General features: G+C 44.0%; 1 protein-coding gene across 1 annotated transcript in view; it reads left to right on the forward strand.

Moving 5' to 3' along the window:
• Positions 1-23,347, forward strand: part of ASTN2 (astrotactin 2) — a 605,773-nt gene that overhangs the window by 371,247 nt on the left and 211,179 nt on the right. Inside the window, 2 exon segments of the mRNA XM_035112940.2 lie at positions 3,825-3,991; positions 6,507-6,695. Coding sequence (XP_034968831.2) covers positions 3,825-3,991; positions 6,507-6,695 — 356 coding nt within the window.

Consider the following 23,347-nt stretch of genomic DNA (forward strand, 5'->3'; position numbering starts at 1 on the left):
TAGTCATAAACAATAAAATAAACATCAAAAAGGTGCAAAACCAAATTGAACAATTTCCACATAAATAAGATTCAAAACAAAGATTCAAAAAATAATAGCCACAACAAGCCCCCCAACCCCCTAAACTTTACTACCCCAGAGCCCAAGAGCCTTTTCAGCAGCCTCAGCTTTTGTAACGATTCAATCAGGGCCCCTCCATTCTAGGCCAGGTGGAAAATGGCCAGCAAGGCAGGGAGCAGGTCTTCCAGGACTCACAGCAAATATGCTTTTCAATATGCATGGTATTAATTCTCTCTTACACACAGGCACAAACTGGTGGTGTCTCAGCTCACTTGTAGCATGTAACATCATTGATAAGCCTAGTGTAGTTCATGTTTTATTCAATACATTCAGGAAAGGAAGATTAATAAATTGTCTGAAGCAGGTGCTTTTGCAAGGCAGGGAAGCAAACTGCTGGCCTGTGTTGCATTTCTAAATTTTGGTTGCTTTATTAACTGTTCCCAATAAAATATGCTCAGACTTGTTCTGTAATTTTTAAGTCAATTACTCAGATTATAAATACTGTCCATTTTCCCCTTTTGTGCTTAATGTCTGCTATTGCTGTTTAATATGAACAAATAAATAAGGGCTAACAAAATCATAATAATACTCATTGATTTAAAAAATCTTTTCTTAATAAAAATATGTCTTTACACATATACATATACTTTCACCTTTCAGGTGTCAGACTACATCTCCCATCACCATCCCTGACCACTAGCTGCACTGGCTATGACTGATGGGAGTTGGAGGCCAGCAACATCTGGAGAACCGCAGGTTCCCCTCTCTTGGACTAGAGGTCACCTGCCATTCAGTAGACAACACTGGGGAAGATGGATCATAGCTAAGGTAGTGAGAGTGGCAAGCCAATGTGGTTTAGAGCAGGCATGTCCAACAGGTAGATCCTGATCTACCAGTAGATCACTGGACGTCTGTGGTAGATCACTGGTAGATCACTGGCTCCCCCCAAAGAAGCTCAACAACTTTGGCTCTCCTTAAAAAAAAGCTCGATTTTTTTTGCCCTGCACCCCCCAAAAATGGGGCTTTCCCCCTCCCTAGAAAAGCTCAACAACTTTGACCTGAACCCCCCCAAAGGGGTAGATCACTGCCAGTTTTTAACTCTGTAAGTAGATCGCAGTCTCTTGGGAGTTGGTCATCCCTGGTTTAGAGTGTCAGACTAGGACCTGGGAGACCAAATCCCTGTTTGGTCATGAAGTTCACTGGGTGGCCTTGGGCCAGTCACTGCCTCTCAGCCTAGCCTGCCTCACAAGGTTGTGGTGAGGATAAATTGAGGAGTAGGAAAGCCACATATACCACCTTGAGCAACGAAAAAGGTGGGATGCAAATGCACTAAATAAATGTTAATTTTTTTTTTAAGGAAGAAGGGTACCTGCCTGGGAGCTTGGAGAGTCCCTGTCTGCCAGGGGAAGCAAGTGGGAGGCAGATGGACCAATGGGCTGGAGATCCTTAGGTTTGGGGCTCCTAAAACATGGTGGCCAGTCCTTTAACAGCAGTACCAATGGGCATCCAAAGAAGAAACTGTCCAGGCAACAGAATAGAGATGGGATCTTCTGTGTCCCCCCTCCCCCAAAAAAGTTAGGGGTGGGGAACCTTTTAAAGCCTGAGGGGCTACATTCCCTTCTGGGCATCCTGCCACAGGCCACAGGCCAGTGGCAGGTGAAGCCAGAGGCAAAAATGAGTGGAACAACAAACACAATTTTAACATTTGTATAATAGGACAGCTTCTACATGCAGTTGCACACCTCTCTCTGACCTGCATCCGGGCACTCAAGCGGTATTATCAGAGTTCAAGGACACATTCCAGCCAGGCAAAAACACTTGGGGCACCAAGCAGAATCAATGCAGGGTGTTGCTTGTAGAGAGAGGGGGTGTGGCCTGAGGAGAGTTCTGAGGGCCAGATGGAAAGGCCTGGAGGGGTGCATTTGGCCCCTGGGCTCAAGGTTCCCTTCATTTAGAGGGTTCTGGTCACAAAGAAGTATTTTTAGCAACAGGAAACTCTTGTCAAATTGAGTCAAACCTTTGGTTCATCTAGCTCAGTATCATGTACACGGACTGGCAGAGGCTCAGGTTTTCAGGCAGGGAGTCTTCCCCAGCTCTGCCTGAAGATGCGAGGGATTAAACCTGCAAGATGGATGCTCTGTCACTGAACTGCAGCCCTTCCCTATTTGTTTTCTTTTATTTTCTTCCTTGAAAAAAGAAACACAGAAAATGTATGACTTTTCCTTCACTTGACAGGCAGTTTATAGCCCACCATCATGCATCTCTGGACTGGCTGCTGTTTAGCTCATCTTCAGGAATTCTGTAATGCATCTTTAATTTGGAATTGCTGTTAGGCTACATTTATTATCTTTTTCCTGCTCTCCAGATATGTGGTTAGCTTTCTGCTTTTAACTTAATATTATTTCTCTCTCTCTCCGTTGGAATTTCGTTGGAATTTCAGGTGGAATAGGAGTGTTGCTTAATAAGGATGTCTATGGATTGATGTTGCTAGATAGTTGTCTGCTTTAATTATTTGGGACAGGCAGAGCTTGCTCCAACACAGAAATTTAAAATGTGGGTCATGTTTTCAGCACGATGATAGTAGTTTAGAACCTCTAATAACAGATGAGAGACCAGATACCCAGCTGAATGTGTGTGTGTGTGAGAGAGAGAGAGATAGATGATAGATAGATAGATGATAGATAGATAGATAATTTATTGCGGTTGGAGACCAGCTTATAAAACACACTTGGGGGTACAATCCCAGAAGGAAAACAAACATTTAAAACATTGTACAACAGTAAATTTAAAATTTATAAATGGGATAAGCGTATGAACACTTAAAAACTTTGTGATAAGCTACCGCAGAGAAATGACCCAGAATCACCCCAGGAACTGAGTTTGGGGATTTTCTTAATGAACTAGTTTTGGATCGGGGAGTGGTCTGCGCCTACAGATCTGTACACAGAATTGTTTTTTTTTTTCAAATAATTATTAAATTTAGTCCAGTCCTTCAAGAACCTCTGGTCACGTTGGTTTTGAATTCTCCCTGTCATATTGTCCAATTCTGCATAGTTCATTAACTTCGTCTGCCATTCTTCTGTCATTGGTAATTCTTGTTTCCATTTCTGTGCCAATAGTATTCTTGCTGCCGTCATCACATACAAAAACAGGTTTTGTTTTTTTATCTTGTCTGCTAATATTCTCTCATAAAATACCAAGTAGAAAAGCTTCTGTGTTTTTTATGAATTTATATGTTAACATCTTTTTCATCTCATTATATATCATTTCCCAGAAATTTTTCACTTTCTTACATTCCCACCACATATGATAAAATGTTCCTTCTTTTTCCTTACATTTCCAACATTTATTACTTGTTTTATACATTTTGGCTAATTTCACTGGTGTAATATACCATCTATACATCATTTTCATTATATTTTCTTTCAAAGCATTACAAGCAGTAAATTTTACTCCTTCTTTCCACAATTTCTCCCAATCCTCTAACTGTATTTTATATCCAAAATCTTTTGCCCTAAGCATGCTTGCTGTTGATGGACAATGCTTCACACAGACCTAAGCACCAACTGTAAAGTATTACTGTTCCTGGAAGTGATAGCATCATTTGGCGACCTAACTTCCCTTGCCTTCTGAAGGCGTAATACAAATGCCTTGTGTTATACACCTTTCCTGCAATAGTAGGCATCTCAGTGGTTTAAGGTGTCCAACTTGGAGAGAGTAATTCTGCCTTCTCCCTTAATTGTATCCTTCCCTTCTCAATGCAGTGCCCTGAGGATTTGAAGCCTATGAAGGATGGCACTGGTTGCTATGACTACTCCAAGGGAATTGACTGCTCAGATGGCTTCAATGGTGGCTGTGAGCAGCTGTGTCTTCAGCAGACCCTCCCTCTCCCATCAGAACCCATGTCCAGCACCATCCACATGTTCTGCGGGTGAGTCTCCATGGGCAAAAGAGGTGTTGGTGGGTACAAATTCAACTGACTGCAGTCTCAAAGCCTTCTGTATGCTTGTTTTTTGAATATTCCTGCCTGGCTAAGCAACTGTGATATGGAAGCTCAATCCAACTCAAAACACTGTGCATTCAGTAGACAAAGTAAGATAGTTGGTAGATGGACACCTAATGGAAATGTGCACCACTTCTGGAAGCTGCTGCTGCTGTCTGACGAACTTTGGATATGTCACTTTAAAGGGAGGTCTGGAAGTGACTGTTAACATGGCCGCTATCACCACCCACAAATTCTCAGTGTCATGCTGCCTTGTTCCATCTGGAGCCTGTCACTTTTGCACACCCCAGCTCTTTCATGCATTGTTGCTGTGAAGTCATATTGGTGGAAGAGGGGTCAGCACAGCTGTCAGAGTTGGTTTGTGTTTAAAGATGTAGCTTGTCCCCTAGCTTTGCTGTGGGCTTTGGACTTAGACACCTCACCTTGCCTCTGAGATAAAGGGTGCAAGGAGCATCCAGCGAAGGGAGCTTCTCTCAGCTTTGGGTTGGTGAATTTCAGCTGGGCACATTCCCCAGAGCAAAAGGACATGGGGTGATCGCTGCATCCCTCTTTCCCTCCAATGCCAAATTCCCTACAGGTTTCGTTTCTTTGGCTTGTGGCAGCAGCTGTTGCTGCCTCAATGCCACTTTGACCTTCAAAGGAATGTTAGGTGTGGATTTGTGCTGTGGAGAAGCACATTCCGAAATGTAACTCCAAGGAACATCTGTCAATTCCTGACACATCCAGGTGCTCAGGCAGCCGAGATTTTGCTGTGTCCCAGCCCTTCATGGCTCCCTGGGGCTTTGAGTTCATCAACTAGCTTTTTCGTGCATGTGTCTATTGCTTTATTTCTCGGCACGGAAAAGTAAAGAGGAAAGTGCATCCTGTGGGAAGGCTGATAGCTCCAGTGAAGCAGCCAGCCCATCAAAGTTTTGCTTTCAAATCCAGCAATGAAAAGATTGTAGACTGTTCTGATTCCATGTGGATTGGCATGGGAGCAGAAGAATTGGCACACTTTCAATATTTCACCGCTCTAGAACATGTGACCCCTTATGAAAAGAAGAATGCAGTTTGAATCAATTAACTACTCAAACAGCTGGCTAATATTTCTTCAATTGAGAGATAGTAGCCCTAATAATTTGGAAGTGGGGTTAGAGAAGAGAATGCCAAAATATAAGGAGGAATGTTTGATTCAAGGGATGAGGCAGATTGGGCCTCCCCAATATCACTTTGGTGAGGGTTCTTCTCCCCAATATCACTTTGGTGAGGGTTCTTCTATAACAAGTGTGGCAAACTATCTGCCCTTCAGATATTACTGGGCTACAACTCCCATCACCCCTGATCATTGCCATGCTGGCTGGGGTTGATGGGAGTTGGAGTTCAATAATACCCGAAGGATGACTGGTTGCTTGCTGTTTTTCTGTCAAGGAACACATTGTGAAATAAGCACATAACACCAAAGGATTTAGTTAGGCTCCAGAACAGGGTTTTCCAAATGCAATTCTTGCCACCTCACAAGGAGCACCCCACAAAGAACATCAGAGGTGCTAGTTTCCCCCCATGGTGCTGAACGGAGACTAGACAGCTCATTTGCATGAAGATCTGCTCTGTGATCAACCTCCACCCCACCACATGGTGGTATATGAAGGACAGCTATACTCTTAGTAATCCCAACAGCAGTTTCTGCAAGCTGACATTTCTTCAGTGCAGCACTGAGGTCTCTCCCCCCCCAACCTGATGACCCATTAAACACTGTTCAAAGTACTTCAGATGCATTGTCTAGTTGTAGTACTTAGAACAGCCCTGTAAAATAAATCAATACAGTGGTACCTCTACTTACGGACACAATCCGTTCCGGGGTGCTGTTCATACCCCAAAAAGTCCATAAGTAGAGTGACGCTTCTGCGCATGCACGTGATGCGATAGAGCGTTCCTGCATATGTGTGAAGCATATGTGTGAAGCGTGCAGGGTGGGGCAGCTTTACATCCTCCCCATCCTCCCACGGTGCTCTAGTCAACTCCAAATTGCCCTGGTATAGTGTTGTCCCAGGGAAAATTAAAATGGCAGCTTCTACCTCTCTGTTGCTCATCTGAGCATTGTCACTGCCTTTGTCTTCTAAATAAGTGAACCAAAATAAGAGGGACCAACTAAAGGGCATTTTGCTGACAACCCCTCCCCACAATCTTCAAGCTGGTCCTGGTTTTAGCCAAACCTTTGGTATATACTTTCCTCCCATTTTTAATCTCTTTCACACACAGTGTCTCCTTTGCTGCTGTTCCTTATGTCAGTGCCTCACTTTAGTGCATCAGATTTAATATTTATGCTGCCCCATTGTGCTGGCCCATTTCACCTACTCCTGCTACCCCCACACCCCCGGACAGAAACAACGTTTTTATTTGGGACTGACTTTTATTGTTTGCTTTTTGTGCATATCTGATGTATCTTTTTGGGTTTGGTTCTCAGCTGTGTTGAGGAATACAGGCTGGCACCAGATGGCAAATCATGTCTCATGCTGTCAGACATCTGTGAGGGCCCCAAGTGCCTTAAGCCAGATGTGAAGTTCAACGATACCCTCTTTGGAGAGATGCTGCATGGCTACAACAACAGGACCCAGCATGTCAACCAAGGGCAGGTCTTCCAGATGACCTTCAGGTATGCCTTGTCCGCCCTCAACCAGTTTTTGCTACAATGTGCATTTGCTGTGTATATAAAAAAGGTAAAGGACCCCTGACAGTTAAGTCCAATCGCGAACAACTCTGAGGTTGCAGCGCTCATATCGCTTTACTGGCCGAGGGAGCCGGTGTTTGTCTGCACACAGTTTTTCCATGTGACCAGCATGACTAAGCTGCTCTGGCGAACCAGAGCAGCTCATAGAAACACTGTTTGCCTTCCTGCTGGAGCAGTACCTATTTATCTCCTTGCACTTTGACCTGCTAGGTGGGCAGGACAGGTGCATATGCATCTGGGCAGGAGTGTTTGTGTGTCTCAAAACGTCAAAAGCTCCCAGATTCTGCAAAGAACATTGAATTCCCTTTGCTCTGCAGTTTCTGATACAGAACCTAGTGAGTCAGAAGAAGCAAAAACATGATGTCCATGAATCAGAGTGTACTAGCTTCATGGACTCCTCTTATGGAAATTCTTTTAGTAGTTTAGGTGCTTCTGGGACTGGTTCTGAGCCAGTCCCAGAATCCCCCCGGAATCCCCAGCTTTATCCACTGAAGAAGGGGATAACAGCTGTATGCATACTGTGCCTCAGAACCTCAATTAACCCCCCACAATTACAACAACTAAATTGTCTTATATTTATCCATTTTTTGGCTGAATACTTTCTTACACTCTCAGGTTTGTGCTGAGATTCCAGATTCTCCTCTAGATATCATATGCTTTAACTCTTAGTATGACTACTGTACAACAGTGCAGAATGCCCAGTTCTAAGCTTAGACCAAATAAATTGACCTAGGGGGTAGAAGACTGCAAAGCTCTTTTATACCTTTCTAAGTTCCTATGAGGAAGGATACATACATGTAATGTTTTCTTTTTCTTTTTTGAAGTTTAAAGTTCACATCTGATTTTAAAAAGAGGATGTTGATTGAATGGCACGCACTGAGCCCCCCATCTTGCCCCTAAAGAATGATCTGGCTTCCATTCCCTTTTCCCTCTGTTCTTTTAAATTCAAACTGGGTTTGGAGCAGCTGATTTTATTATACGGAAAAGCCCAGTCTCCTCAGTCTAAAAGCAAGGTGATTCCTTTTGTGGAGTCATTAAAATAGGAAATGAGGCCTCAGGTCTCTAATCTAAACACTATCCATTAAGCACATGAGAGTTTAATAATAATAATAATAATAATAATAATAATAATAATAATAATAATAATAATATGCCGCCCATCTAACTGGGTTGCCGCAGCCATTCTGGGCCGCTCACAACAAAATATTAAAATCACAACAATATATCAAACATTAAAAACTTCCCTATTGTTATTACTCCTTTTTATTTATGGTTGAAAGTACTCAGTTTCATTCTGGGATCTTACTGCTAAGCTGGAATCACAGGCAGTAAGAGCCTGCTTCATCAACAACAGATGGCACTTTTAGATTCCCTCCAAGTCCAATGCTGATTCAGCAACCCATACTCCACCGCCCTCTTGAGAAAGGTTGATGATGATGCAAATCTTAAGGCTATTCATGTCATAGTATGCAGTGACTTGTTCTTGTGAGGCTGCCAGGGACACTGCCTGGATTTCTGAATCCCACAGCTGATAATTAGGGAGAAATTCCTTCAACGTTAAATCTGTAAGACAGAAAAAGAAAACCAGTCATGGAATACTGGTGTAATATAATTAATATGTGTCATGGTGGGAGACAATATAGTCCATGAAAAAGGACAGATTTGCGGACAGATTTGTTGTTGTTGTTGTTGTTGTTGTTGTTGTTGTTGTTGTTGTTGTTGTGAATAAGAATAAGAAATCAACATCATGGCTCTGTAGAGTAACTATATCACTCCATAGTAATAATTTTAACTATAGTAAATGGGTACCTGCAGGTTCTCAAGCTAAACTGGACCAAAAAAAAAATTGAGGGAAGAGGAAAGTTGTTTTGGAAATTAGAGATCAAAAACTCAAAGACTGCTCAGACAATTTCAAGGAAGGAAAGATGCAGATTGTTTAAGTTCACAAATTGTGAATTGTTCGACTGAAGTTGTACAGTAAGCCCAAAATCTATGCACATTTAACATGTGTGCATTCAGCTTTACGCACATGGCATAGATGATAGATAGATAGATAGATAGATAGATAGATAGATAGATAGATAGATAGATAGATAGAGGGCAGAAAGAGGTGGGTGTCTGGGAAAGATGACTTTTGCAATCCCACCCACCACTGAACCCAATGTGTTTTGACTACATGCGCTTTTGACTTTATGCACGATCCCAGGAACGTAAACCCCTGCATAAGTTGCAGGTTTACTATATACACATCTGTGTAGCTTGAGTTCCATAGTTAGCTGTACATTCAATCTACTCATCAGAGGATGGTAGGATGGGGTGCTGCTGGTGACCTGACATCGAGCTGGTTGTGTCACTGCTCACTGCTGCTTACTAGGATGAAAAGGTGAGGGGGAAAGGTGATGGTGAGTTTGGCATGGTACAAACACACCAGCGGAAGCACTGGATTGGCTCCACCAGCGCAAAGTGAGCAGTGTTACCTTTGGGAATTACTTTAGTTCCCATTTACAGAGTTTTGCAGGAGAGATCCTGAGTTGTTTGACCCTTTAATTGGTTTCCTTTACCCTCGTATAATAATAATAATAATAATAATAATAATAATAATAATAATAATAATAATAATAATAATTTATACCCCACCCATCTGGCTGGGTCTCCCCAGCCACTCTGGGCGGCTTCCAACAGAAAAATAGAACACAGTAATCTATTAAACATTAAAAGCCTCCCTGAACAGGGCTGCCTTCAGATGTCTTCTAAAAGTCTGGTAGTTGTTTTCCTCTTTGACATCTGTTGGGAGGGCGTTCCACAGGGCAGGCGCCACCACCGAGAAGGCCCTCTGCCTAGTTAAAAACTACACAAGACATTCTCTGTTTAAACTTTAAATTTTGTTGAATATTGTTGTTTAGTCCTTTAGTTGGGTCCAACTCTTCGTGACCCCATGGACCAGAGCACACCTGGCACTCTGTCTTCCACTGCCTCCCGCAGTTTCATCAAATTCATGTTGCTAGCTTCGAGAACATTGTCCAACCATCTTGTCGACATATAACTTTTACTCAGTGTACTTGCACTTGTTAGATTAAATATACAAAGCAGGTGTTATTTCTGTTGCTGATACATCTTACATAGGCTTGTCTCTAAGACAGCCTTTCTCAACCTTGGATCCCCAGATGTTTTTTGGTCTACAACTCCCATCATCCCTGACCACTGGTCCTGTGAGTTATGGATCATGGGAGTTGTAGGCCAAAAACATCTGGGGACCCAAGGTTGAGAAACACTGCTCTAAGACAAATACTGTTGCAGACTGACTAACTCTGAGGCAGACAGCAACACAACATAAAATACCTGCTGCACTCACACAAAAGACTGCTAAAAACTGCCACTGCTGTACCAACAGACTACATCAGATGTAGGATAGCAAAGAGTTCTATAGCCCTTGTGAGCATTAACCCTTTACCTAATATTTTGAATGCTTTCATTTCCCCTCTACATACACTCTGTGGGGAAAGATGGACACTCTCCGCTCAGTTATATTTTATCTGCAGTTAAAGCCCCAACTCTGGAGACTTCTTTCTTCCCCTGCTATTTGTTCAAGCTTTGTTTCTCAATTCTTGTTTTCTCTTTCCCTCAGTTTCCCAATGGAAGAAGAGAAATAAATAAATACAGCCTTCCACCCAAGACTGCGTTTAAGATAAATGGCATATGGGTTATAAAGCACCCTGTGCAGGATGCAGAAGCTGTTTACGTATCTCCCTGTGATTGGGAGTGCTTTGCTTTTTAGGTTTTTTTTTTTATCTTGTTTGTGCCAAAGATCCCAGTTAAGATATTCAAGAACCTCTCTGAGCATTAAGGACACCAGCTGTTTGAGCAGCCCTTAATTTGATGCAAGTGAAACATAGCAGGAAGCTGCCCTAATGCCTGGGATTAAAAGCCTTTTTCAACAAAGTGGAACAGGGGGGTTGCATCTTTTAAAGGGATTTACAGCTCCTTGGATCCCTTTAACTACATGGATGAGTCAGCCTGCTTCCTGTGCCTTAGTAGCTTCAGTTTCCATAATAAATAGAATAATCACAACCCACTATGCAAGATGGCATGGCAGGGAAGCAACAGTGGATACTGTAGAAATCTACCCTGAGCACCCTTATCACACCAAGTCAGACCATTGGTCCATCTAACTCATTATTGACCCAGGTGGCGCTGTGGTTAAACCACTGAGCCTAGGGCTTGCTGATCAGAAGGTCGGCGGTTCGAATCCCTGTGACGGGGTGAGCTCCCGTTGCTCGGTCCCAGCTCCTGCCAACCTAGCAGTTCGAAAGCATGTCAAAATGCAAGTAGATAAATAGGAACCGCTACAGCGGGAAGGTAAACAGCGTTTCCATGTGCTGCTCTGGTTTGCCAGAAGCGGCTTGTTCATGCTGGCCACATGACCTGGAAGCTATACGCCGGCTCCCTCGGCCAATAATGCGAGATGAGCGCGCAACCCCAGACTCGGTCACGACTGGACCTAATGGTCAGGGGTCCCTTTACCTTTTATAATGATGATGATGATGATGATAGAATTTGTATAGGACTTCATCATAACCTCTAGGTCTGGGGGGTGGGGGTGGGGTGGAGCTCCATATTATTAATGGTTGACAGAAGCAAAAAGAGCCAGTCCATCTTGTGTTTGGCTTGCCTACATTTCCTGGAGGGATTTCTGTTTGTGCCTATCCCGGTTAATTCTGTACCTTTTTTTTTGTACATAACTAAAAATATTTATATGTTGTTGGACTCCAGTTCCCATCAGCCCCTGCTGGCATTAGCCAATGCATGGGAGTGATGGGAGTTGTAGTGCAACAACATATGGAGGCCAACCTCTGTTTAAAAAACCTTCAGTAGAGAGTCCACCACATGAGGAGGCTTTATGTTCCACTGTCAAACAGCCCTTACTGTCAGGAAGTTCTTCCTAAGGCTTAGTCAAAATCTCCTTTCTTGGTGGTTGTGGGGGGGTGAAGCAGCTTTTCCACAGCTCTCTCTGAAATGTATTTAATATGAAAGCAACACTAGACAAAACAACTCATTTTCAATTTCCTTTTCATGTTGTTTGCTTTTTTATTTGACAAAGCTCCAACCTCCCACCCCTGTGCTGATTAAACACAAACATTTTAAGCATGTGAGTCAAAATTCACGAAAATTCAGTTCACCTCTTTTTTTTTTCCTTCTTCCAGGGAGGAGGGGGGTGTGTCTTTATATAGTAACCCTGACTCTTCAGTTCCAGAATGGCAGGCTTTTGTTTCAGCAAAGTTATGTTAATGTTGTCATGCTTCATGTTGGGTCACTGAACCGACGAGGGAGGAATTGTCATAATATTGATGGGAAGTTTTGGCAAGTTAATTTTAAAGCTGTCACTTGGCATCTCCCTCACTGTTGCTTCTCAATAAAACTCCATGATGATTATGGGTCATGCATGACAGCTAGAGAGCAATTCGTGCAACCGAGAGCTGGCAAACAGTGCCCCCCCCCCGACATCCTTTCCCCAGACCCCACCCTTCCTTATCACCTACAGTGGTACATCAGGTTACAGACACTTCAGGTTACAGACGCTTCAGGTTACAGACTCCGCTAACCCAGAAATAGTACCTCGGGTTAAGAACTTTGCTTCAGAGTGAGAACAGAAATCGTGTTGTGGCGGCATGGCAGCAGCGGGAGGCCCCATTAGCTAAAGTGGTACCTCAGGTTAAGAGCAGTTTCAGGTTAAGAACGGACCTCCGGAACGAATTAAGTACTGAACCCGAGGTACCACTGTACTTTCTTTCTCCTGGTTTGCCACTCAGTTATGGGTTATTCACATGGCCCAAACTGAACTTGCTCTTAAGAATTTGAAAATGAAACCATGGGCTATGCATCCCTACCTCACCTTATTGCCCTTTAAGAACATAAAGAAGAGCCCTGCTCAGTTAGAGCAAAGGCACCTCTATACATTAAAAAAAAAGACAATGAGGGCCACCTTTCTTTATGGAAAACCTTCCGGGGACAGAAGCTGATTTAGGGCATCATGGCTGATTGCCCTGCACAGAACTCTGAGCTACAGGCACTGGGCTTTGGGAAAGAGGCACGAGAGCTTTAGCAGGGTCCTGGAGTGTGGCTGCCTGCTGCCCAAAGCCTAGTTAGTGCTTGCCCAATCTTTGGGAAGGAGACGGAAGACCTCCTTCCCAAAACCCAGCACCTCCCCTGCCCATCTTTGGGAAGGCAGCTCTGGTGAGGAGCATCTAATTTTGGGTGCCATATTACCAAGGTCCATCCATGCAGAGACCATATGCCAGTGATGGGCAGTGCCAGAGGCAAAATAGGATAGAGCAACTGATGTTCTTTGCTTTCTCGCGGTTCCCTGCAGTTCCCCACTCCTGATATATCTTGCATTTCATTCTCACAGTGACGAACAGGTTAGCCTGGATAGCTCGGTTGGTTAGGGCATAGTGCTGATGATGCCAAGGTAGCAGGTTTGATCCCTGCTTTGCATTGCAGGGGGTTGGACTAGTTGATCCTCAGGGTCCCTTCCAACCCTATGATTCTACATCCAACCCCCTGCCATGCAAGAAACTAACCAAACATCCATGACAGATGGCCATCCAACCTCTGCTTAAAAACCTCCAAGGAAGGAGAGTCCACCACCTCTCGGGGGAGACCATTCCTCTGTCAAACAGCTCTTATTGTTAGAAAGTTCTTCCTGATGTTTAGTTGGAATCTCCTTTCTTATAACCTGAAGCCATTGGTTCATGTCCTACCTCCAGAGCAGGGGAGCTTTCTATGTCTTCCTTGTGACAGCCCTTGGAATATTGGAGATGGCTATAATATCTTCTCTCATTCTCCTCTTTTCCAAGCTAAACAGTCTCAACCCAGTATACCTGAAGGAGCGTTTCCACCCCCATCACTCAGCCCAGACACTGAGGTCCCCCTCCAAGGGTCTTCTGGTGGTTCCCTCACTGTGAGAAGTGAAGTTACAGGGAACCAGGGAGATGGCCTTCTTGGCAGTGGCGCCCTCCCTGGGGAACGCCTGCCCATCAGATTTCAAGGAGATAAAGAACTACACAACTTTCGGGTTTCTGGCTACCCCCACATTTAATGGTGGACATTCTCTGCCGCCCCTCTAGGAGCTGTGAAGAAGTTCAGGCAGTGGGGAAGGAGGAAATGAGGCAGAAATCCTCCCAAAACTTTCCAGGGTTACTGGAAAGTCTGCAGCACCCCACAGGGCCACGTGACCCCGTGTCTGCTACTTTGGAAGGCAGGACAGGACAGGAGTGACCTGGGAGTGAGGCCCTGCCAAGGAATGAGCCTCCATTTTCCAGCATGATTTGTGGAAATGTTCCTCCATAATTCTGCTAATTGGATGAATCATGAGGCATTCCTGAAGCAGGATATGCATACCAGGCTGCGATTAACCAGTTGCTGAAAGAACTGATACTTTTGAAAGTATTTGAATGATATTTTAAAGCTTTGAAAAATTCCTGCAACAGGCATGAATGGGAAGAGGGGAGGGCAGGGTGCTTTATGTTTTCTTGTGATTACTGGATATGGTTTTCTTTCCCTCTGCCCTCCCCTGCACAATGGAAAAAGGCATTTGTAGTTGTTTGTATGTTTCTTCTTGGATGAGAAGGAGAGGAATACATTTGATTTATGTTTTACAAGGAATTCAATACGGCTTTATACGTCAACACAGCTTTACACGTCAACACAGCTTTATACGTCAACACTTTATCCCTCTTGATTGAGGAGTGAATGGGTGATATTTATTACCATCTCCAGATGGGGCGTTGTGAGAGAAGGAATGCAGTGAAAAAATAAAATAACCCACAGCTTAACTGCTATGGAGCCGAGGAGAGGCAGAATTTGAGAGAGACTTGTGTTACAACCAGCACTGGGGAGGAAGGCATAAAGGGGTAGGATCTAATGGCTCAGAGAAAAGGTCTGGAATATTTGCTCCCCATGTTTGGCTGCAGTCAGATGGACTGCTGTGTGGCTGTGTTATCATTGGGGTGCTATGCATCCTTGAATGACCACACATACTAAACAGACACTCAACCAGGGAAAGATCTACGATTGGAACAGTGAGCGAGAGGATTTGAGCAGTAAAAGAAGTTTATGAAAAAAACTACACATGATGTTTGGGTTATATATACAAAGGTTTAATTGAGCTACCGGTATTTGCTGTTTGCAGGGCTGTAAAGGGGCAACTGAATAAATGCAATACTACTGGCAAGTATGAAGTGATGTCATCTAGAGACTAAATGAGAATTGACACAGCAATGAGGGTACATCTTGGACATATAAGGAGAGTGGGAAACTTTTTTTAAAAAAGGAAATTGTATTAAACTGAATTAATTTGGTTTGATTTGTAATAATTTGGAAAATCAATAAACATAATTGGCAAAAAACAACAACAACAACTTTTAGAAGACATCTGAAGGCAGCCCTGTATCCAGAAGTTTAAAATGTTTGACATTTTACTACGTTTTTATATTTGCTGTAAGCCGAAACCTAGCCAGATGGGTGGGGCACATACCTGCCAAGTTATCCCTTTTTTAAAGGGATTTTCCCTTATGCTGAATAGGCTTCCTCGCGAGAAAAGGGAAAACTTGGCAGCTATGGTGGGGCATAACAACAACAACAAACCAAGCTCCCTCAATTGTTCCTCATAAGGCTTGATTTCCAGACCCTTAAACATCTTGGTTGTCTGCAAATGTTCCAGCTTGTCAATATCTTTCTTAAATTGTGACGCCCAGAACCAGGCACAGTATTCCAGCTGTGGTCTAACCATGAGATCAGTATCCCACTCCCACAATTATTATCCTGTGACTAGTTACAGGTAGGTAGCCGTGTTGGTCTGACGCAGTCAAAACAAAATAAAAAAATCCTTCCAGTAGCACCTTAAAGGTCTCTAAGGTGCTACTGGAAGGGTTTTTTTATTTTGTTTATCCTGTGACTGAAATTGATTGATTATATTTCTATGCCACTTTTCATTCAAATGAATCACATTTCATTCAAAGCAGCTTACAAACAACAACAATAATGTAATAGAACATAACAAATACTGTACAACATAAATCTTATAGAATAACAAATAATTGGTAAAACAATTACAAATAATCAGTAAAGCAATAGCCATCTCTAAAACACTATTAACAAAACAACTAAAAGAATAAGCTAAACAGTACTATCACAAAAAAGTCATATTATAGGATTCACAAAGTGCTGCACTAGTCATAATCCATAAAACAATATTAACAACATTAACAAAATAGCAACCAAAAAATAATCCAAGCACCGCTGAATTCACACACACACACACACACACACACACACACACACTCCTCACCCCTATGACTCACAATCTTCTACTCAGTTCATCAAAAGACACATCCACGTAATGCCTGTGGTAGCAACTCCCTTCTGAAGGCTCTTCTGAAGAGCCTGGAAGTTCCATATAGTCATTGTAGTCAGTAACCATTGATAGACCAAATGATATTTCCCCCCTTCTCATATGTTAGGATAGTAAGTGGGGCATCTCGGTGGGACTGTGTCACCAATCCTGAAAGCACTGTACAGGCTGCCAGGAGGCTACTGAGCCCAAGACAAGGCCCTGCTAGCACCCAAGTACCTAAAAGAATGGCTTCCCCAAGATCAACAATCTTGGAACCTATGATTGGCAGGCGAGGCCTTGTTAGGGGTGACATATTTGCCACTCTGGGCCGCGTCAGGAGGAAGGGTGGGATATAGATTGACAATTATTAAATAAGTGCATTTATTTATAACCTGGTAGCTGCCGTTGTGCTCCTATCCTAACTGTAATAGAAGTGAGGCTAAGTCCTTAAGCATAAGCCCTAGAGAAGTACCAACCACTCTTTCATTTTTTTAAAAAAAAATATATGAACATATGGTAGACATATGGTCTTTCTTTGCAGTGAGCAGCATGAACTGTAAGCCCCTTTACGTATTGCACCCCCTTAGTCCTTTCTATGTGCCTGCAGAATTATGAGAGTCTGGCTTGTTTGCTCATGCTAAAAGGCCAGCATATGAATGAGAATACTGTGAGGATATTGTGCAAATAAAGGCTACAGCTCAGCAAGTAGGGCTAGAAAAGACTCCCATCTGAAGTTTGCAATGTAAAATCCAGTGCAGAGGAAAGGCAGCTTTAGGATCAGCAGAAACATTATAGGGGATTGTACGCACATGAAGGTGATGGATGGTTGATGAAGGTCCCTGTGTGAGAGGCAGGGAAGGGAAGATCTCCCAGGCTGGGAGGCTATGAGAAGAAAGGGAAGCTCCCAGATGAGAGCTGGGAGGGTCCACCCCCTTATTTGATCTTAATCAAAGGCTTAAGATCTGCCTTTGAGAGAGGACTCTACGTTTTCATTTTCTTTGTTTACCTTTGAGAGAGGACTCTACGTTTTCATTTTCTTTGTTTTTGTCTAGATTTGTTTAGTTTATCTTATTGTATTACAAAAAAGCTTTAATAAAAGCAAATAAAAAGTAGAAGCATTATGGGGGCAAACCATTGCTGAATGACAGAGCATCTCTTTTGCATGCAGAAGATCCCAAGTTCAACCCCTGGCATCCCCAAGTAGTGCTGGGAATATGCCCTGTTTTAAACATTGGAGAGCTGCTGCCAGTCTGTGCAGACAGTATGAAGCTAGATGATCTAATTCTCTGCCTTAGTGTAAGGAAATTTCCTTCAATTAAGGGTCAGGTGGGATTATTTAGCTTGGTAATATTTTGGCCTTTCTCTTTACCTCTTAGTTATGTATTTCCATGAAATGTCTTGTATCTCCGGTTTATTGACCAACCCTGTCAAACAACACCCTGTGATTCGAAGACACCTTAGATTTTTGAGCACATTTTGAATCGTTCTTGGGGAATATTAAATGCAAAGCATGTAGCAACATTAAATTAATTTCATTGATTTTCAAAAGAGGGGTCCTTTGCAGTACCTAAATGTAAAAAGAATAATTGGTCTGTTTATTATTCCTGCCCTGAAGAGCACCACATTTCTCGGTGCCTTGAATAGCTTGTTTACCTCTTACCCTTCAGCTTGGCATAATAGATAGATCTGCTTCCCCGGAGCTGGGTTCTGTTTCATTCCCTTTTATTATGGGTTTTTGTATGTGTGCACGCGAAATTCTATTACCTGTTCAGCGCTCTAAAGCCTCGGACATATTGGTTGAAGGGTAATGATAGTTTTTGAACCCGGGCTAATACCTCCACAGCGCATGCTGTGCTGAAGGATTGGATTGAGGGACGTGCTGGCTAGAGAGAAAAACCGAGCCCTTTGCGTTTAAGCAGGGGAGCGGCACTCTTGTGGCAATTGGCTGGCTCCCTCTGCTCCCACTTGATATGCAGGCTCACGCAGGGAAATTCAAAGCAGTGTGCAAAAAAAGAAGAAGCTCTCCTGCCATCCGAGAACAGCATTAGTTCCTCAAGATCCATTTTGAACAAGCCGACTCTTCTTGCCCGTGCCAACGTCTCTTCTAGATAATTTGGCCTTTGCATTTTCTCTGCATGCAGATGAGCTCCCCAAGGTCAGGGGAGCCTTGTTGCAACACAAGTCGGTAAACACCTTACTTGTTTCTGCAAGGTTGCACATACCCTCCGCAGCATTGGTTAGTTGCAGATCTTTGGGGCTGGCGTCCGTTTTGACTGTGCCCAACTCTGCAAACAATATAAGGAGGGAATCCTAAAGGGTCTGATATGAATTTAAAGTATAGCTCCTCCCACCTGACCCCTGTGATATGGAAAATTGCCCCTAAAATGCGCAGCCTTTTAGGAAGGACAGACGCGGGTCGGAAGCTCCAAAATTTGCACTAAGTTCAGCTCCGACGGGAAATGACAGAGACCACACGATGTTGTCAGGAAAAACAAACTGATCCTTTTATTACAGAAAAGAAAGAACTACAGCTGTAGGGTCCCTGCCTCAAAGAATGTAGGAAGGAACCCCGGGAAATGGTGCATCTCCCTTTTATACCTTTCTGTCCCCACATGGAAATCCCTGGACTGGGAGGGACAGGAAACACAAGGAAAATGGATGCTGATGGGATTAACTGGGTGTTGATATGACTATTTCTTCATATGGTGAAATGTCAATTGTTCTCCTCCTTTGCTGATGGGTTTCCCTTTGTTTGATCAGTCTAGATGGGAGTTGAGGTGGGGCCGTTCCTGGCAATTGCGGAGGGGTTGGGGTCCATCCGGCAGGTGTTTTCCCCCAGGTCACACCACAAAGATGATCCCTGGGATTATGTAAAAGGTGACACTTCTGGAGGTTTGAATAAACTGTCCCAGTTAATCCATCTTTGTCCATGGGTGTTTTTTGAATCAGGGAGGCGATGGGGCAAGGTTCAGGTGGGCTGGGGTCATGCACGGGTTATGTAGCATTTCCTTTTACAGGAGACATATCTAATACAGAGAATTCTATGCAAAAGGTAGTAGTCCTGATATATAAAGGTTCTGAGACATAAAACAGCAATTTTAATACAGAGAGAATCTAGCATAATTTAAGGCAAAAGGTTCTGTAGTGATAATCTAAAGGCGTATGGGGCGGAGGGGAAGGTGGAGAAGGGAAATGTGTGAGCTTATGCTAACGTTGAGACATGTGTGCATATGCAGATCCTTAAGCGTTCCTTTAGGCAGGGTCGCGTCCTAGTGGGAGGGGTGAGGAGACGGGGAAGATGGCATTGTACAGGATTCTGGGTAGTTGCAGCTGTCAAATTCTGTCACCCCTCTCTGTTCATTAATAATGGTGTCCTGCTTCCCCCCCCCCCATATAATTTTTATAACACCTGCTAAATGCTAGGCTTTGAATAACAACAGATTGGGCAACGTTACCGTACGTAGCACAGATATTTTGTCATTGTTTGCATTCTCTTTGTCTGGTTGCATGTTTTGCTATTTAGATCTTCAGTGAAGGGTGTGAAATGTAGACCAAGTAAAATAATAGATGGAATAGCTGCTCTGAATAAGGCAACACTGCCTTTAGTAAATTCAATACATATTCCATGTGCTCTTTCCCAAAATGTGGCTGCTTTTAATGTTCTCTGCTTTAAAAGTGCTGCTGCAGCTGCTGTTCATATGCTGTCATATATTAAGTTATATTATTGCTAATATGTGAGCAGCCCCAAGTATATTTTAATACAGAAAGGTGGAATACATATATGACCTTGTGGAATGGTCTGGAAACTCCAGTGGGCAGAATGCAGTGGCTAGACTGCTGGTGGAGCCACATGTCTGGTAACATATACTCTGGCAGTTGATATGCTAGCAGGCGGTGTTCAAGGCTTTTTTGTTGATACACAAAGCCCTGGACAACTTTTGTCCAGGATACCTTAGGGACTGCCTGAGTCCTGCCCCCCCCCCCCAAAAAATGTTACAGAGACCTGATTGATCTCAATCAGAAGTCAAGCATTTACTGCCACAGGTTCTGTGTTATGGAAAGCTCTTCCAGCGGAGATTGAGCAAGATTGATGCTTGCTCTGATTTAGAGCTAAAGAGCAGATTTTTCCCTGGGAAAGAAGCAGGGCAAGGGGGAAACTGCTTGGACCTGTACTTTCTACACATAAGACAAGCGAAAGTGTGGATGAGCCGTCAGGGGTGAAGTAGTTAGGTCCCAGTTACAGCAAGGGAGCATGTTGGAACATGTGGCCCTTGATATGCTGATGGACACAAATTCCCTGTTCCATTCACTGTGGCAAATGGTAACAAGAGCTGCAGCTACACAACATTTGGAGGGTCACAGGTTCCCCCAACACTGCCAGATTGAACCCAACAGCATTGGCAAAGAGCTTCTGTGTATGACAGTAGAGTAAGAACACTGGGCCAATGGCCCATCTAGCCCAGTAACTTGTTCTCACAGTAGGCGGCCAGATGCCTCTGGGAACCCCACAAAAAGGAGTGCAACAACATTCGCCCTACCTGTGATTCATAGCAGCTGGAATCCATAGGCACATGGCCTCCAAGACAGGAAGTAGAACATAACTATTAGAGCTGGGGGTTCTTCCCTGCCTCCAAGCCATGTAGCCCCTGCGAAGTGTTCTTCCTAAGAAAACTGGAAAGAAACAGCTTCCCATAGCTTGCTCTCAACCCACCTTTCCTGCACCATAGAACACACTGCATCTTCTCCACAGATGTTTGTAATCTGTTCATTGAGTGAAAATAGTCATTATCTTGTTAGCTTGCTGTGGTGAAGGAAGTTCAAATTTGCATTTTCACAGATAATCACCAAGCACAAAAAAGGGCCTTCTCATGCAGCAGCGTTAATTGGGCTGAATGGTTGATCTGCCTAGGGAGGAAACCCCTGCCACCAAATCCCCAGATCATCCTTCACTCAACTTAGAAGAGATACTGGGAAGAGCCAGTTCTAAAAATAGGCAATCCATGGTGGGAGGGAAGAATATTTGATGCTGATGGGAAGGGGTGTGTTAGTGGTGTTGGTAGCAGGATGTGGGACAGTTCCAAAGGAAGTGGAGTACAATATCAATATTTGTATTAATATTAAATGACAGTGAAAAAGGGAGGTGAAAAAGTCAACTCAGGCAGATTTTTTCCCTCTGCAGATGAGTTGTGAGTACAGTGGTACCTCGGTTTAAGAACAGCCCTGTTTACGAACTATTCAGTTTACGAACTCCGCAAAACCGAAAGTAGTGTCCCAGTTTGCGAACTTTACCTCAGGGCTGGGGCTGGTTTGCATGTGGGGGAGGGCTCCCGCACCAGGGGCGGGGCAAGGGATGGAGGACAAACAGAACCCACTGCACCTGCTCAGCCTCCACCTCTACTGGGGTGACACCGGCCCCAAACAGCATGGCTGTTAAACCCTTCTCACACTGCCTTCCCTGAATCGAAATCTTGCAAGGCCACTCTTGCAGCAAACATGCTCTCTTCAATCCAAACCTCATGTGAGGAGGGTTTAACAGCTCTGCTACTCTGTTCTGGTGTAGACTCAGTGGCGGCAAGTGCTGGATGGGTGAGGTGGGCTTAGTTTGTCCTCCAGCCCTCGTCCTTCCCCCTCACAAGGCTGGGATCGAAGGGTGCATAGCTGTTGTACCCCCATGCTGCCCCACCCCCCAGTAGCCTTGCAAGGCTGGGGTCCATGGAAGGCGGTGCAAGAAGGCACAACAACAGTGTGCTGTGCTGTGCTGCCTGCCCAGGGGGAAGCCCAGCCAGCCGACACGGAATTTGGCAGGCATGAAGCTGGCACCCCCAGAACGGCCTGGTGCTCCTGTGAGCATCGATTCCTCCAACGCCAGGAGAGGAACCCTGTGCTGTGTTGTGCTGGGGGCAGTTACTTTGTGCCATGGATCCTTACACTCCGTCAGTTAAGATCTATATTGTGTGAATGTGTTTGCTGTTTTAATCCAAGTTCAGAAATAAAAGCACAAACCAGTATTTGTTGGTTTATATCCACCATCTCTCATTCCTTCTTTCATGGCAGGCTTCTATTTCTGGTTGTTTGTCCAAACCCAACATGAATCAAAGACTCTTCCAAGTATTCTACATTTTCTGAGTTGACATCAACCTGGATATGTAACTTTTTTCTCTTTTTTTATTCCTTCGGTATATTTATCTATCTAATCCTGAACAAGAGCTCAGTGCAAACATTTACTTAACTGGGGCATTTAGTTGGCCCAACTGAGGGATTTCAGCATTCTGTATGTTCTCTTAAGGTACTATAGAACAGAGATGCTTGCTTTATGTGGGTGAACATGTTGCCCTAGGGCCACAGTTGGCTCAGATTCATGCAGTCCTTGGCATCATTTGGCTTTCTGGATACTACAGGGGCTACATTTACTCTGCAGACCACCCTTCTGAGGATCCTTTCCTCTTTCACTCTGTGTATGTGTGTGTGCGCGCACATACACACACACACATGCATGTGTGTTGAGAGGGGGGGATAGGGAAGCACAGAGAAAGAGCTATGCAATGATGCAAACTGCTGAACTGTTGGAAACTCATTGCATAGCAGATTTGTATTCTATTGTGTGAAAGAAAAGTTGTCAGCAACCTGCTTATGCATCCCCTTGCAAACGAGGCTGCTGGTGCAGAACACTTTGCCAATGCAATGAGTAAATTGACTTTAACTTATTGCCACACTGGATATAACCCTCTGGCTGTGCCCACTATCAACTGCTTCCCACCCATCCTACTTTTCCCATTGGTAAATGGCATTTCACGTGGAAATAATTCCCCCACTCAGCTCTATACCATCTCCTTACCCTCTAATGTCCCCCCCCCCACCACCACTTAAATAAAGAAATCTCCCCTTCACACACACAGTGGAGAACAGAGTAAGAGACCCTTCCCACTCCTTTTAAGAACAGGCATTCCTTCAGAACCAGCTGCCAGGCCATTTGGGTCCATCTGATTTCTCAACCTCCTCTAAGCGGTTTGACAATCAGTGCATCATACAGCCCAGCAGGGGCTGATAGGTGGGAGGAACTGCAGAACTGATGCAGCAGGTGGTAACTGAGAGGAGGGAAGAGTGCTCAGCCTGCCTGCCATTCACCTTCTTCTCTCCCTTGCCCCACCTCCAATACTGCCATAGAGATTGCAGCTCATGCCAGATG

The sequence above is a fragment of the Zootoca vivipara genome, chromosome Z (genome assembly GCF_963506605.1).
Source record: "Zootoca vivipara chromosome Z, rZooViv1.1, whole genome shotgun sequence".
Classification (NCBI taxonomy): Eukaryota; Metazoa; Chordata; class Lepidosauria; order Squamata; family Lacertidae; genus Zootoca; species Zootoca vivipara.